At 38.8% G+C, this 13,376-nt stretch overlaps 1 protein-coding gene across 1 annotated transcript in view; it reads left to right on the top strand.

The window, feature by feature from the left end:
• The window catches only part of LOC107715025 (plexin-A1-like), a 236,715-nt gene that overhangs the window by 39,788 nt on the left and 183,551 nt on the right, over positions 1-13,376 (top strand). Inside the window, exon 3 of the mRNA XM_016521060.1 lies at positions 9,595-9,777. Coding sequence (XP_016376546.1) covers positions 9,595-9,777 — 183 coding nt within the window. The remainder of the gene's footprint in view (positions 1-9,594; positions 9,778-13,376) is intronic.

Raw genomic sequence — 13,376 nt, 5'->3', positions numbered from 1 at the left:
ATATATATATATATATATATATATGCACTATGTATGTATTAATAATATTACTATTTTTATGTATTATAAATGTACTCTAATATTTATTATTCCAATATTATTTTAATTTATTTTCTAATTAGATTAGGCAAAATTATTTATTTAGTTATTTAGTTTACAGTGGATACCATTTGCTAAATTAAATGTGCTTTGCAATATGTGGTTATATACAGCTTAAACCATTTAATCTTTTTTTAAAAATTATAATCAATACTGAGTATATACTGCACAGTAGGCAGTAAGTAGTATGCTAGGATTACATTATGAACTCACCAGTTCCAATCCTATTTGCTCACTACTATGCAAATTTCTGAGCTTGTGGTCTGTACAAGTTTGAAACAAACTTGCTTAGAAGTTACCAGACTGCTAGAAGGATCAATTTCAAGAAAGAACTAGTTGCTGGAGTTGCCAAAATTTGCAAGGGATGTGATATCAGATCTTTGAAATATATAGCAAGTAAATGAGATCCTGGAGCGTTTCTAGTCTTTAGGTTTTTCCCCCAAATGTTTGTCACGTCAGGTTATTTGTAGTTAGTTGCAGTGTAGTTTGACTAAGTTAGACTACACTGAATATAAAGCTGAATATATCTTTCCTGTTCTTCACAATGTCATCATTTTGAAGGGTATTTTAATCTACACCTTCAATTCAAAATCAGCCCCTATCAGCAGTGCACACTTCTCCTCCACTTTCCACTGATATTTTCCAGTGCCTCCATGCGGTGAACACCTGCTCTCGCTCCATGACTGTCTCGTGCAGGCGTTATAAAGCCAAACAATAAAGATCACGAGTGCATTTTTTAGTGCCAGACGAAGGATGGAGTGAAAGAGGAATGGAGACTGAGAGAGAGAGCCCAGAGGTGATTAAAGGTGAAAGCGTAGACTGATATATTGCTCTGCCTTACAGCCGTGCCACGGGGTACAAGCCCTAAACAACAGGACCACAGCATGTACTAGACAGTGTAGGTGAATATGAGAGTGCATTATGGGTGTGAATGTGTCTGACTATATATTTCTGTATAAACCGTTTAGCGTGTTTGTAAATATTTACAGGAAGTCATGCAGGAAGAGGCATCAGGACAGAGAAACTAAAAACAGTCATATAGAATATAGAATCTCACAATCTCACACTAGCATTCAAAAGTAATATATATATATATATTACTTTTGAATGCTAGTGTGAGATTCTATATTCTATATGACTGTTTCTTTAAAAAAAAAAAAATATATATATATATATTTTTTTTTTTTTAAAGAAACAGTCATATAGAATATAGAATCTCACACTAGCATTCAAAAGTAATATATATATATATATTTTAAAGAAATTAATACTTTTATTCAGCAAAGATGCTTTAAATTGAACAAAAGTGATCATAAAGACATTTATAATGTTTCACAATGTTTCTGTTCATCAGGAATGCTGACAACAAACATGGTTTCCACAAAAATATTAGGCAACTGTTTTCAATATTACTACTAGGATATGTTTATCGAGCATATTAGAATGATTTTGAAGGATCATGTTACACTGAAGACTGGAGTTTGAAAATTCAGCTTTGCGTCACAGGAATAAATAAAAATGACTTTTTAAAAAATATTAAAATAGAAAGCAGTTATTTTATTTTTGTAATACTTTACAATATTACTGTTTTTACTGTATTTTTGATCAAATAAATGCAGCCATAGCATAAAGGACTTATTTAAAAAAAAAAAAAAATTCTTACTGACCCCAAACTTTTGAATACCATTATACATACCATTTTTAATAACCTCATATTAATTGGGAGAATATATGCAGAAATGCAAGTAAGTAAATAAAAAAATAAAAAAATAGTTATAATAATAATAATAATAATAATAATATCATACCACGGTGAACTAGTGAAGACAAAAAGATCAAAAATAAATTATTTAAAAGTAGTGAAAAGAGTAAATTATATTTTGTAAAATCTTGAATAAAGGAAAATTTGATGATCTTGCATTTTGTAAAATCTCATGAATTTTCTTAGAAAGAAAATTAGCATCTACCCAAGATATGACCTCTGGTGTTTCCCTACCAGTTGAGCTACAGGAACGTCATGTCAGCAATGAGTGCTCAAATGACAGGATAGACGGCCTACATAACGACATTAAGTCCTACTAAAGGACTTTAGATTGAGGGTCAATAGGATTGCACAGTGGAAGCAGCTTTATAAATAACACCATTATATAAAGCTGAACGACAGCTCATGATGGCCATGCTAATATGACGTGTATTTTTAGATAAGCCTCAGATGCTTTGGGAATCTGTGATGTTCTCCTGTCTAATGCTGTTAATGCCAGAGAGAGCGAGAGCGGCGGAGAGAGTGCCTGAATTCTGGCTCGCTTTAGCACGAGCACCATTAAGACCCAATTAGAGAGCCTCCATTGGCTGTTTGGAGGAAACAAAGGGCAAATGGCTGAGCCGCTGCATTTCCACCGTCACCAATCAAAACAGGAGACTGGCAGCCTGCCATCCCTCCACTCATCTCTCGCTCTCTCTCTTTCTCTTAGGCCATGCGTCCAGAAATTTTGGCAGCCTCTCTTTATCTTCATTTATGTGTTCCGCCATCTACAAACACATTTAAGGACAAGCGCACACGTACACACGCATCAACACAAACACATTTAAGACAATCGCGCACATGCACACACATAAAACAAACACCTTGCTACATATCTGAGTGTACACAAATAAGAATTCATGTTGAACACAAATGAGTGGCTTTATCCACCGTTTTCTTGCCGTAAAAATTCTAAATTTCTAAAATTCTATGGGTCTGGCTTCCGGTCTCATCGGTATCCAGCTATTTTTAGCTGTACAGAACCGCTCCTTTTGCTGCTTGATATTGAAAATTGGTGTGTCTTACCATATTATTTTAATGTATTATCTTAATTATGAACATATTTATAAATATTTTTGTCAATACTATTTAATAAATATAATTATAAACTAAATTATTATAAATTTGAAAACTGTTAATTTTAAAGTTACACACACACACACACACACACACACACACACACGCATTATATACTTGTGTATATATAAACACATTTATAGGCTATTACAACTTATAAAATTGAAATGCTGTATATATTCATGTATATATGTGAACTATATATAATAATGAATTACAGAATGATGAATGGATGAATAAGAACAAATAATTAAATCTAAATCCTTTTTTGTAACTATAGTTATTGATTTTAAAAATGAGTCCTGAAAAAAATGTTTCAATTTGCTTATAAAATGCAGTCATCACTCTAACTGAACTGTGTGAACATAACTGTGTTTAGCTCTCAAAAACAGGACTTTGGCCTTGTCCCAAATTGCACCTTAAACCCTCGCGGCCTTCCTCTTCACAAATGAGTGGCTTTATCCACCGTTTTCTTGCCGTAAAAATTCTAAATTTCTAAAATTCTATGGGTCTGGCTTCCGGTCTCATCGGTATCCAGCTATTTTTAGCTGTACAGAACCGCTCCTTTTGCTGCTTGATATTGAAAATTGGTGTGTCTTACCATATTATTTTAATGTATTATCTTAATTATGAACACACTGGTTTGTAGTGCAAACAGTTCTACCGTATACTGAACATTGTTATTTTTCTCGTTATTTACCTATAACGGCTAATGAACTGGAAGTCTCACCCATAGGCTTACTTCCGCGTTGAAGAAAAAGGTGGATAGACAATCAGCAGTGTTAGGAAGAAGTGTTTTTGTGCAGTTTCTATGCTGATTTTGGTATATCCTTTCTGTATTTTTTTTCTTTGTGATACTAGTATAATATAATATAGGCTAGTTTATAATAATTGTACAACTTAATAATATATATATATATATGTGTAGATATAGTTTTATATTTGTATGTGTATATAATTATATATAATTAATACATATACATTTGTATTAATGCAATCAAATGTTACAGTATTTATATTATAAATACATATTCTGAGTCCGCACTTTCGTGACGTAATGCTGCTTTGACTGTCGGGTAGAAGTCTGCTGCGGAGCTCGCCCCAGTGCGGGCTCAGCAGAAGTGTGGAACGAGGGCGCATAACGCCGCAAAGGGGGCGCTCACGAGCACCCTTCTGAATGTTAAAATGACAAATGGGACACCCTACGGTCTCGTGGACTTAACGGACACGCGCACGCGGCGGCTATTGTAAGTCTGTAAGACTGCAAGTGCACATGAAGTGTTCCATTTGGGACAGGGCCTTTGTATCTCTCCTGTGTATGTTCTCCCAAAATACCTGGGGCCAGATTCACGAAAATCTTCTTTAAGATAAATTCCACGAAGTCCGTAAGAATGTTCTTAAGTGCAATTCTTGAAAAATTCTTAAGTTCTCAAATATATTCTTAAGAACATCTTAATTTTTTTCTTAAGAAAATAACAGTCTTTATCTGAGTGAATACATGACGCACTGATAAACTCACACTTTATTGTCTTTTTGCGCTTCTTGCAGATTACCCTAATAATCATAATAAGCACGCACACTTTTTTCGTCGCGACTTTGACCGGCGCTCAGCTTCACGTTTTTAATGCGGTGTGTTTTTGAACAGTTACTTTTAAAATCGATTGTCTCAAGCTGTAGCGATATGCTTCATTCATTTTTGTGCTGTGTTTTTGCTCACTCATCTGAGTGAACGCTTCCGGTATGTGTGTCCGTGCTGCTACAGCAAACGGAATACTGCCAAAGATTGTCGTATTTATAAGCTCAAATTAAAAGCGTTCAATTAAAGCTCCCTATCTGACTCGTTTTAGAGTTGCTACTTAGTTTTGATGTCAGCAAAAAGTAGCGTCACACATAGGCTAATCATGACCGATCATTGTTTACATTATCAGTCATCGCTGTCACTTAAGAAAACTCGTGCACATCCCAATTAATAGTCCTACTATGTAAGTGACGAATGCGAAAAGAGAGAACGAAACAAAATGCCGGTCACGAATTAGAAGTACAAACCGAAGATTTGCAACGAAAAATGTCGGAGGATTTCGATATAAACCAAGAGGAGACTGGTTTTCCTTTGCTAAAGTAAGGAAACTTTGCTTCCTTTGCTCCTATTAAACAAACTCGCGAGACTAGCATATCTCAGAGGCACGCGTGCTGCGCATACATCATACGCCTTCCGCCGGAACGGCTTCCGCGTATGATAGATAACGGAAGTGAGAGAAAAGTGTTTATTATGTTTGAAATATGGATATTTTTCTTACAAAAACTCATGGATTCGCTACAGGAGGCCTTTATTCACCCCCCCAAGTCTGGGGCTGTCCTAAATTTAAGAAGTTATTTACGATGATTTTTAAGAAGATTCTTTTCAAGAATTTGAATTCTTCTTAAGTTTTGTCTTAAGAATAATCTTAAGAAAAAAGATAAGAATATTCTTAAGATGAATTTTTGGGAATACAAAATATTCTTAACTTTTTTTAAAAATAAGAAGAAAATGGCAGTTAAGAAGAAATGTCTTCTTAAGAATGTTTCATGAATCCGGCCCCTGGTCTATCAGGTGTCAGTCTCTCTGGATCAGGCCTGCAGCGTCTCTAAAACATGCTGCCAGATTAACCCTTTGAGACTTGTCTGTCTATCACATCTCCCTCTGTCAAACCCTGCCTCCCTCATCAATACCTAAGGCTATCATTGGACGGATGGAGAGAGAGCAGGAAAAGAAAGAGATGGACTGATAGAAGAGAGAGCTGGATCGTGTCTGCTGTGAGATCGATCAGATGGTGTAACGATAAGACATACGGATTACAACTGCTCTCTAAGGTGTGTGTGTGTGTGTGTGAGAACAGAGGTGAGTTAGCATCACATTTCTGTTTCCCACTGGTCTGCGTTCGGTCACTGACTTGAAATCAGGACACTTTGAGGTTTGTGCTTGGTCATCAGCAAAGACAAATCAACCAGGCATTACTCAGAATTGTGGTAATATCTCTGGTTCGCGTAAGAGTTTTTATTAGATAATACATTTACACAACTGCCTCCTTGTCTTAAACCTTCCATGCTGTTGAGTGGTATTTTTAGACTGTAGACAGATTTACGCGACTTAAAGGGATAGTTCACCCAAAATTGAACATTCTGTTGTTATTTACGCATCCTCATGTGGTTCCAAACCTGTGTGACTTACTTTCTTCTGTGAAAGTAAAATTTTTTTGGTGAATATTCTGGGCCTTCTCCATGTAATGAAAGTAAATGAGGGATGATGCTGTTAGGCTATGAAATGACAACAAGGTACCATAAAACACAATAACTTGTAGTTTGTTTGACTCGTGTGCTATATTCAGGCTGAAATTTAAGTTGTTATTTACTGTAGCAATGTACTTTAGCTTTCCTTAGCATTTTCATAAGAGAATTAATGTCTGATGTGTGAATAAATAGTTTTTAGAATGAGATATTTTTACGGTTAATCAGTAGCTCTAGTTCACAAAACCAACCCATATGGTTCTTTCACAAATCAGATTGATCCAGTTATTGAGTTTAATCCACTGACTCGGTTGTAGCAGTCAACCTCTCACTGGAGGGTAGTTTTATCTAGCAATAATTTCTGCCTGTTCCTCATAAAAACTATTGTGTAAATTCAGCAGACTCTGAATAATGCACAAGTTGAATGAATCACTTTTATAATACCTACAGTATATAGTATTTTTTTTGGGCTTGACGGCACCAGTCCTCATTCAGAGAGGCAAAGATATCCTTCAAACAAAAATCATGTTTTGTTTTCCAGAAGAATAACAAAGTCATACAGGTTTGGAACATCATGAGGGTGAGTAAATTGTGATAGCATTTTCATTTTTGTGTGAACTATCTCTTTAAGATCAGCTTTTCAGTTTTGAAGATTCCCTTACATTCCAAAATTTGTAAATAATGCAGTTGGAAGTGAGTCATTTTTAGGTTGGTTGTTAGCGTGCGAATAATTGTTGGAGGAAAATGTGCAAATGTTTTGTGATTTATAACGTATAGGGTCAGTTTGATCTTCAGTGGCAGCAGCACAGATGGGTTCATTTAAGTTTTTGAGGTTCATACTCTCTGACTGGATTCTGAGGCATCTCCTTCCTGTCCAGCCTGTCAGAGGCATTTCAGCCCCCTTCCATCTCAGCTGCCATCCCCCTCACGTTCCACAGATATTGAAGATGACAGTCTCAGTCTGGCCCAAGAAACTGCAGTCGCATGGTGTCTGTCTTTAACTTGTTAACATGTCTGTGTCTCTTAACGCCCTGCTCCGAAACTAGAGATTTATGGGAGAGATGAGATTTCTTCTTGGGTCAGGACATCCGTCTCCTCCCTTCCCCTCCCACTGAAAATATTCTGCACCGGACACATTCCTCCCACTTGTAGCCAGTCCACTTTGCTGCCTTGTTTAGTCACCTTTCCCTCTCCTTTTGTCCCAAATTGAAGCTGTAATTTGAGTTAAAGAGGGGAAAAAGAAGAAATCTGCATGAGGTATACTGTAGAACCTCTGATAGATACGCATCGTTGCCCGTCGCGGTCACTGGCTATGGGTGGCTGCCCTGTTATTTTTGCAGTTCTCAAATGGGATACTGAATAGAAGGTATATGTTTCAGCAGTGTATGTGATTTCTTGACTGTGTGTTTAAATATGCTTATTTAGTGATATACCTGTATACCTACAGTATGTAGCATTTCCTTGTGAATGAAGGTAGCAAATAGGTTGAGGGATGAACGGACAGATGGACGAATGAATGGAAAGATGGATAGATAGGTGGATGGATGTAGCATTTCCTTGTGAATGAAGGTGCAATCAGGTTGAGGGATGGATGGACAGATGGACGGATGGATGGAAAGATAGATAGATAGGTGGATGGATGTAGCATTTACTTGTGAATGAAGGTGCAAACAAGGTGAGGGATGGACAGGTAGATGTATGGGTAGATGGATGGATAGATAAGTGGACGGATGGATTGACAGATGGATAGAGAGATGGATGGATGGACAGATAGATGGATAGATAGGTGGACGGATGGATGGATGTAGCATTTCCTCGTGAATGAAGGTAGCAAACAGGATGAGGGGTGGACAGGTAGATGGATGGATAAATAGTTGGATAGATAGATAGATAGATAGATAGATAGATAGGTGGATGGATAGACGATAGATGGATAGATAGGTGGACGGATGGACAGATATGGATAGATAGGTGGATGGATGGATGAATGGACAGACAGAATAGATGGATGGATGGACAGATGGATAGAAGGATGGTTTGATGGATGGATGATTAGATGAATGGATGGATAGAAAGAAAGATAGATAGATGGAATGATAAATAGATAGATGAATAGAAAGATGGTTAGATGGATCACCTGTGTTGAATTTTTTTAAATTGCAATTCAGAAAATTCCCCTTCCTGTCATTTCAGTTCAACTTCCTGTGACATTTCAGTTTTTAATTCAGAATTTTGCGCAACCATGACTCACCGGGGGCATTGCCATTATCCAGGCTGAATTCATCCACTCGGTACACGCCATTAGACGTAGTTTGTCCCCACGACCTTGTCTTTGCCAGCACTTTTCGAGCTTTGCTAACGCAAGTGGTATTTCCAGCATCATTGGTTGGCTTGCATTAACCGCCATTACCAGCGTCATTAACTCTGCCAACATAATGTTTCCTCATCTAACGGAGAATAACACCTAGCGGCAATAACTGCAAACGGTGAGCAACAAACGTTTTCTCTCTGGAGATTAGTCCTGCTCGCACCTGAGTGCAGGCTGACTGTAATTACAGTAGGTACATGGTGGGTCGGTGTAACCCAGACGGTCGCTAACCTTAGGGATGCACTTGGTCTGTTTGTCCAGTCCCCTTCTGTTCGTTCTATTTCCAGAGCAAATCCCGACATCCCCCAGGGGTTTAGGAAAGGACGTGCTCTCTTGTGTTGTAGGGCACAGCGCTGGTCCGCTACAGTGTTTGCAAGCCTGAATATCCTTCCCGCTGCCTGGAACGGTTCATCCTTGGCAGCAGTGGCACCCCTCACTGGGTGAAGAATGAGGGGCACCATTGGGCAGCAATGCGGGGCAGTGGGGGTCATGGCCACTTTTGTTTCTGCTAATGAGCCCAGTCTGTCGACCAGAGTGGGGAGGACGTCTCCCGGGACACTTTGTTCATTGTGCGGTCGTCTTTGTGTTGGACGATTAGGGATCGTGTGTGCGTTAGGCATTGCAATGCGAGGCATTGTGTGCGACATTTGGTGTTGGCTATGTCCGTGTTAGCAGTTTGTCCGTACAAAGGAGTAAAGAGCCGAGAATGATTTTCCCTCAGGTCCTCTATATTTTCCAAGCGTTCTTCGAGTGGCACAAGTGCAGGGACTCATCTTGCGATATATCTGTACGAGTGTGACCCTCTAGCTGATTCATTCGCACAGAAAATACAGTATATGGCCTTTAATGACCCAAAGGAATATAGAGCAATGGATTGGTATTGCAGAAGATTAAGACGAGTGAAAATGCCACATCGGCCTCCATCGCCTCAACTCCCACTCAGTAACTACTCGAATAACTCTGCCTTTTTTATCTCTCTCCACAGCCTCTCCAGATAGATGACAACTTTTGTGGCCAGGACTTCAACCAGCCTCTAGGGGGCACCACTACGATTGAAGGGATTCCTTTATTCCTGGACAAAGACGACGGGATGACGTCAGTGGCGGCGTATGATTATCGTGGCCACACCGTAGCCTTTACCGGCACCCGTAGCGGCAGGATGAAGCAGGTGAGTCGCTTGCTTAATTTGTGGTAAAGCGATCGTATGTGTAAATTTGAGGTTGGATGTGGAAGATCGTAAAGGTTTTGGGATGGTGTCTTTTTTACTTTTATAAGTGTTTGTATTAGTATACTGATAGTCAAACACATTTTCTCTCAAGAATTTGAAAACGAGCCACATGCGCTCACACATTTCTACACAAACGTGCTTGTGCTGAAGTATGCAGTAATCCTGTCTCAGTCCTTGTATATGAGCCCGGCATGATGTCTAAACCGCTGGCTAGATATAGGCTGTACGCGGGGGTGGTGAGGGGAGATCAGCGGATGTCGAATGATATCCCATCATTGGAATCGCATTTCTCCTCCGTCTTGCTCTTCCTGTAGCGGCCCCCGAGCCGGACGGCACTGCCTGTGTCATTAGACAGAAATCAATGGCCCGTGTGCAAATACAGTGTGTGTGTCTGGGTTCCTAATAAGGTGAAAGCTAGAAAGGTGTATGCACATATGTTAATGGCATGCATCAGTTAATTGAGTACCAATCATGTGCATGTGTCTCACCAACTTCCAGTTCCTGTGTCTTTCACTGTTCGACCATCTCAGCCAATCTAGTTCCTTTGCAGAGCCGTAGCCAAATATGTGTGAGCTCTCAAATGGCGAGCTGTATGAGACGGGCCAGCTCTGGAACTTGGGTGTGCATTGGTGCTGGCGGTGCTGTTTTATTGCTATTCATTTTGTGCTAAAGTGTGGGTCTGGCCCTAATGAAATGTAAAGCTGTAGTCTATTGAAGTGGGCTCATTGTAATTCCTCTAGTCTTCCAGTTGCTGCGAGGCCTTATTGATTCATCTGTATGAATATATAATCAGGGGCCTAAATCTTAGTGGCTGCAGACAGCTGTACAAGTATGTGTGTGTGTGTTAATGTTTGTGAAGCAAAGACCTATGACTGGCTGTGAGACTGTGACATTAAAGATTGTTTGGCTCTAGTTGAAGTTATCTATCTATCTATCTATCTATCTATCTATCTATCTATCGTTTTTGTTTTATCGTTTTTCTATCTTTTTTCTGTTGTTTGTTCTACTATTTCTTCTATCTACCTATAATTCTTTTTTATTCTGTCTATTGTTCGTTTATTCAATCTGTTCTTCGTTTGTTTGATCTATTGTTTCTTTGGTCAATCTATCTTTTGTTCTTGTTTATTCTACAAATCTAGCATTTGTTTGATCTATAATTTGTTTGTTCAATCTATTGTTTATTTAATCTGTCATTGATTCGATCTAGGCCTATTGTTTGTTTGTTCATTCTATCTTTTGTTCTGTTATTCGTTCTATTTATTGTTCTGTTTGTGCCAGTTTAGAAACACTAAGACATTTTTTTTGGTTTTATGTAAAATGCTTATGTTTTTAAATATATACTTTCATTCACCTAGGATGCATTAAATTGGTCAAAAGTTATAAGCCAAAGAGTTCTTGTTAATTATGTGTGAAAGAAGTTCATTATTTATTATGCAGATGGATTATGCAGAGTGAGTTTCTGAAGGCAGTGAGATTTATACATGTGCGTATGTGTTTATGAGTTGTATTGTGTGACACTAGAAAGAAATGTTGCTCTTGTGGGGCTGGTGCACAGGAGGTCATTGTCAGTGATTTGATAGAATCCACTATTCAGGTTCACGGGAGTGGAAATCTCCATAAAAAAATCCTCTGTCCATATGCCGGCCTTCTTGACATCGCCTGTATCCTCCCAACCTCAAGCCTCAGCTTGACGGGCTCTCAGTTGAAGACAACAGCTAATAAATCAGGTTGAAAATGCGCCGGATTAGACAATTTGTTCGCATGTCGTAACAATCTGAATCTGAGCTCTATATACCTGCATGCATTGGCAGAGCTAGCATGCTAACCGACATGTGGTCAATTCTCAGCACCTTTTTAGTCGTGAGCTTACGACACATGCGTCGACTTGCCAATTAAGGTGCTTGTGCATAACCAGTCATTCGTGTTCATGTAATGTCCACCTGCCCGCCTCTGCAGGTCCGATTTGAGGGAAGATCTCCCTTGGAGACGTTAAATGCTGGTGGCTACAGGTCACTTATCATTTAGCGCGTTAGCGTGGCTAATTAGCATGTTAGCGCAGCCACACGTGTACCCCCTCCACTTCTGAAATGTCACTTTAATTAAGAAGCATGATCTGATTTGAGCTAATTTGCCGAGCGAATGGTAATTACAGATAACATTTGGAAGCAATGAGCAAAAAGGAAGGCTTGTGGGGTGGTTGGGTGTTTTGCATTGTCGCGGCAGGAAGTGATTTCTCCTTGTGGAAATCTCGCCTGATTGAGAACGATTAATGATTGACAACATCTTGTAGTCCTCGGCAGGAACGTTGGAAGCCGTGATTGGTGGCAGTGATTAGGGATCGAGCTGCAAAGAGCGTCCTCAGAAGTTTGTTGCATGGTCAGTCGCTCCGAGCGGCATTATGAAGCGCCACGCCTGTGAGGGACAAATCAGAGGAAGACAGACTGTAGCGTGTTGTAATTGTGTTTTTTTCTTCTGTGGTGACTTTTCTTAGCATCTAACATTCTCATTGTCAAGGTAAAGCTGTATCTGTGCCAGTACAGAATTGCTGTTCATTCTCTTTCTAACACACACACAGACACAATAAATGTCACATCCAGCTCCTCTCTTATAGCGGGCACTGTGCCTGCGTTTCTGTCTCAATCTGTATCAATTCAGTGTTCTTGTTCAGGCTCAAGTAAAAGATCCTCTTGATCATTTCGTTACTCTGTCTGTTTCTGCCCCAGTCTCTTGACTGAATCCTAAAACCTACCAAATATGAAATTTATTCATGTCATATTCATATTTTCTATATTTGTATATTCATTTTAATATTTAAATTTAACTGTGAACTAATATATTTCATAATAATTAATATATTTTATATATTATATTTTTATTTTATTTTGTTTTTTTTTGGGATGCAGAATATCGTGGAACCATTTTTTTTTTAAGAATTGATACTTTCATTCACCTTTGACGCACGTGCACGCACACACACACACAAACAACCTGATTTATTGACTTAAGAATTGGAATTTTGCGGCTTTTATTCCATATGTCTTACATACATTTTAAGTCATTTATTTTCTGGTGTGCTGCTTAAAATCTGCTAAGATTCATGCTAATAGGTCTTTTGGGGTTTCGGTACTGAAAAAAGATTAATCCTATTAAAAGTGGACTGTTTTCACTCATTTATGTGTGCTGGGTATTATTATGCTTGTCAGAGTATTGTGTCATTAGCTTAGCAACATGCTAAGGTTACACTCTAACAGAGTCCATTGTAAGTCGAGTCTCCAGTGCCCTTTAAGTACTATTTGTGTTACGTGGAGTTATATAAAGTGTTATGCGGTTCAGATTCAGTCAGCATGCCACCTTAGAAGGTAGCTGCATATCTAGGGAGAAGTTATCAAGGGAGTTCGGTAGGCATGTGTACCCTGGTGCTACGTGGCCATTTTAAGCTCTGGCAGATGGGTTTGGTTGAAAGAGCCCCTGGCTATGAAGCTCATTGGACATCTGTGAGGAAAGCACACTTTTAATCAGGTGCTCACAGAGTCCCCCCC

Source organism: Sinocyclocheilus rhinocerous, unplaced genomic scaffold (genome assembly GCF_001515625.1).
Source record: "Sinocyclocheilus rhinocerous isolate Xijiao unplaced genomic scaffold, SAMN03320098_v1.1 scaffold28, whole genome shotgun sequence".
Classification (NCBI taxonomy): domain Eukaryota; kingdom Metazoa; phylum Chordata; class Actinopteri; order Cypriniformes; family Cyprinidae; genus Sinocyclocheilus; species Sinocyclocheilus rhinocerous.
The sequence above is the reverse complement of the archived record's forward strand: the minus strand, read 5'-3'. Positions and strand labels throughout refer to the sequence as shown.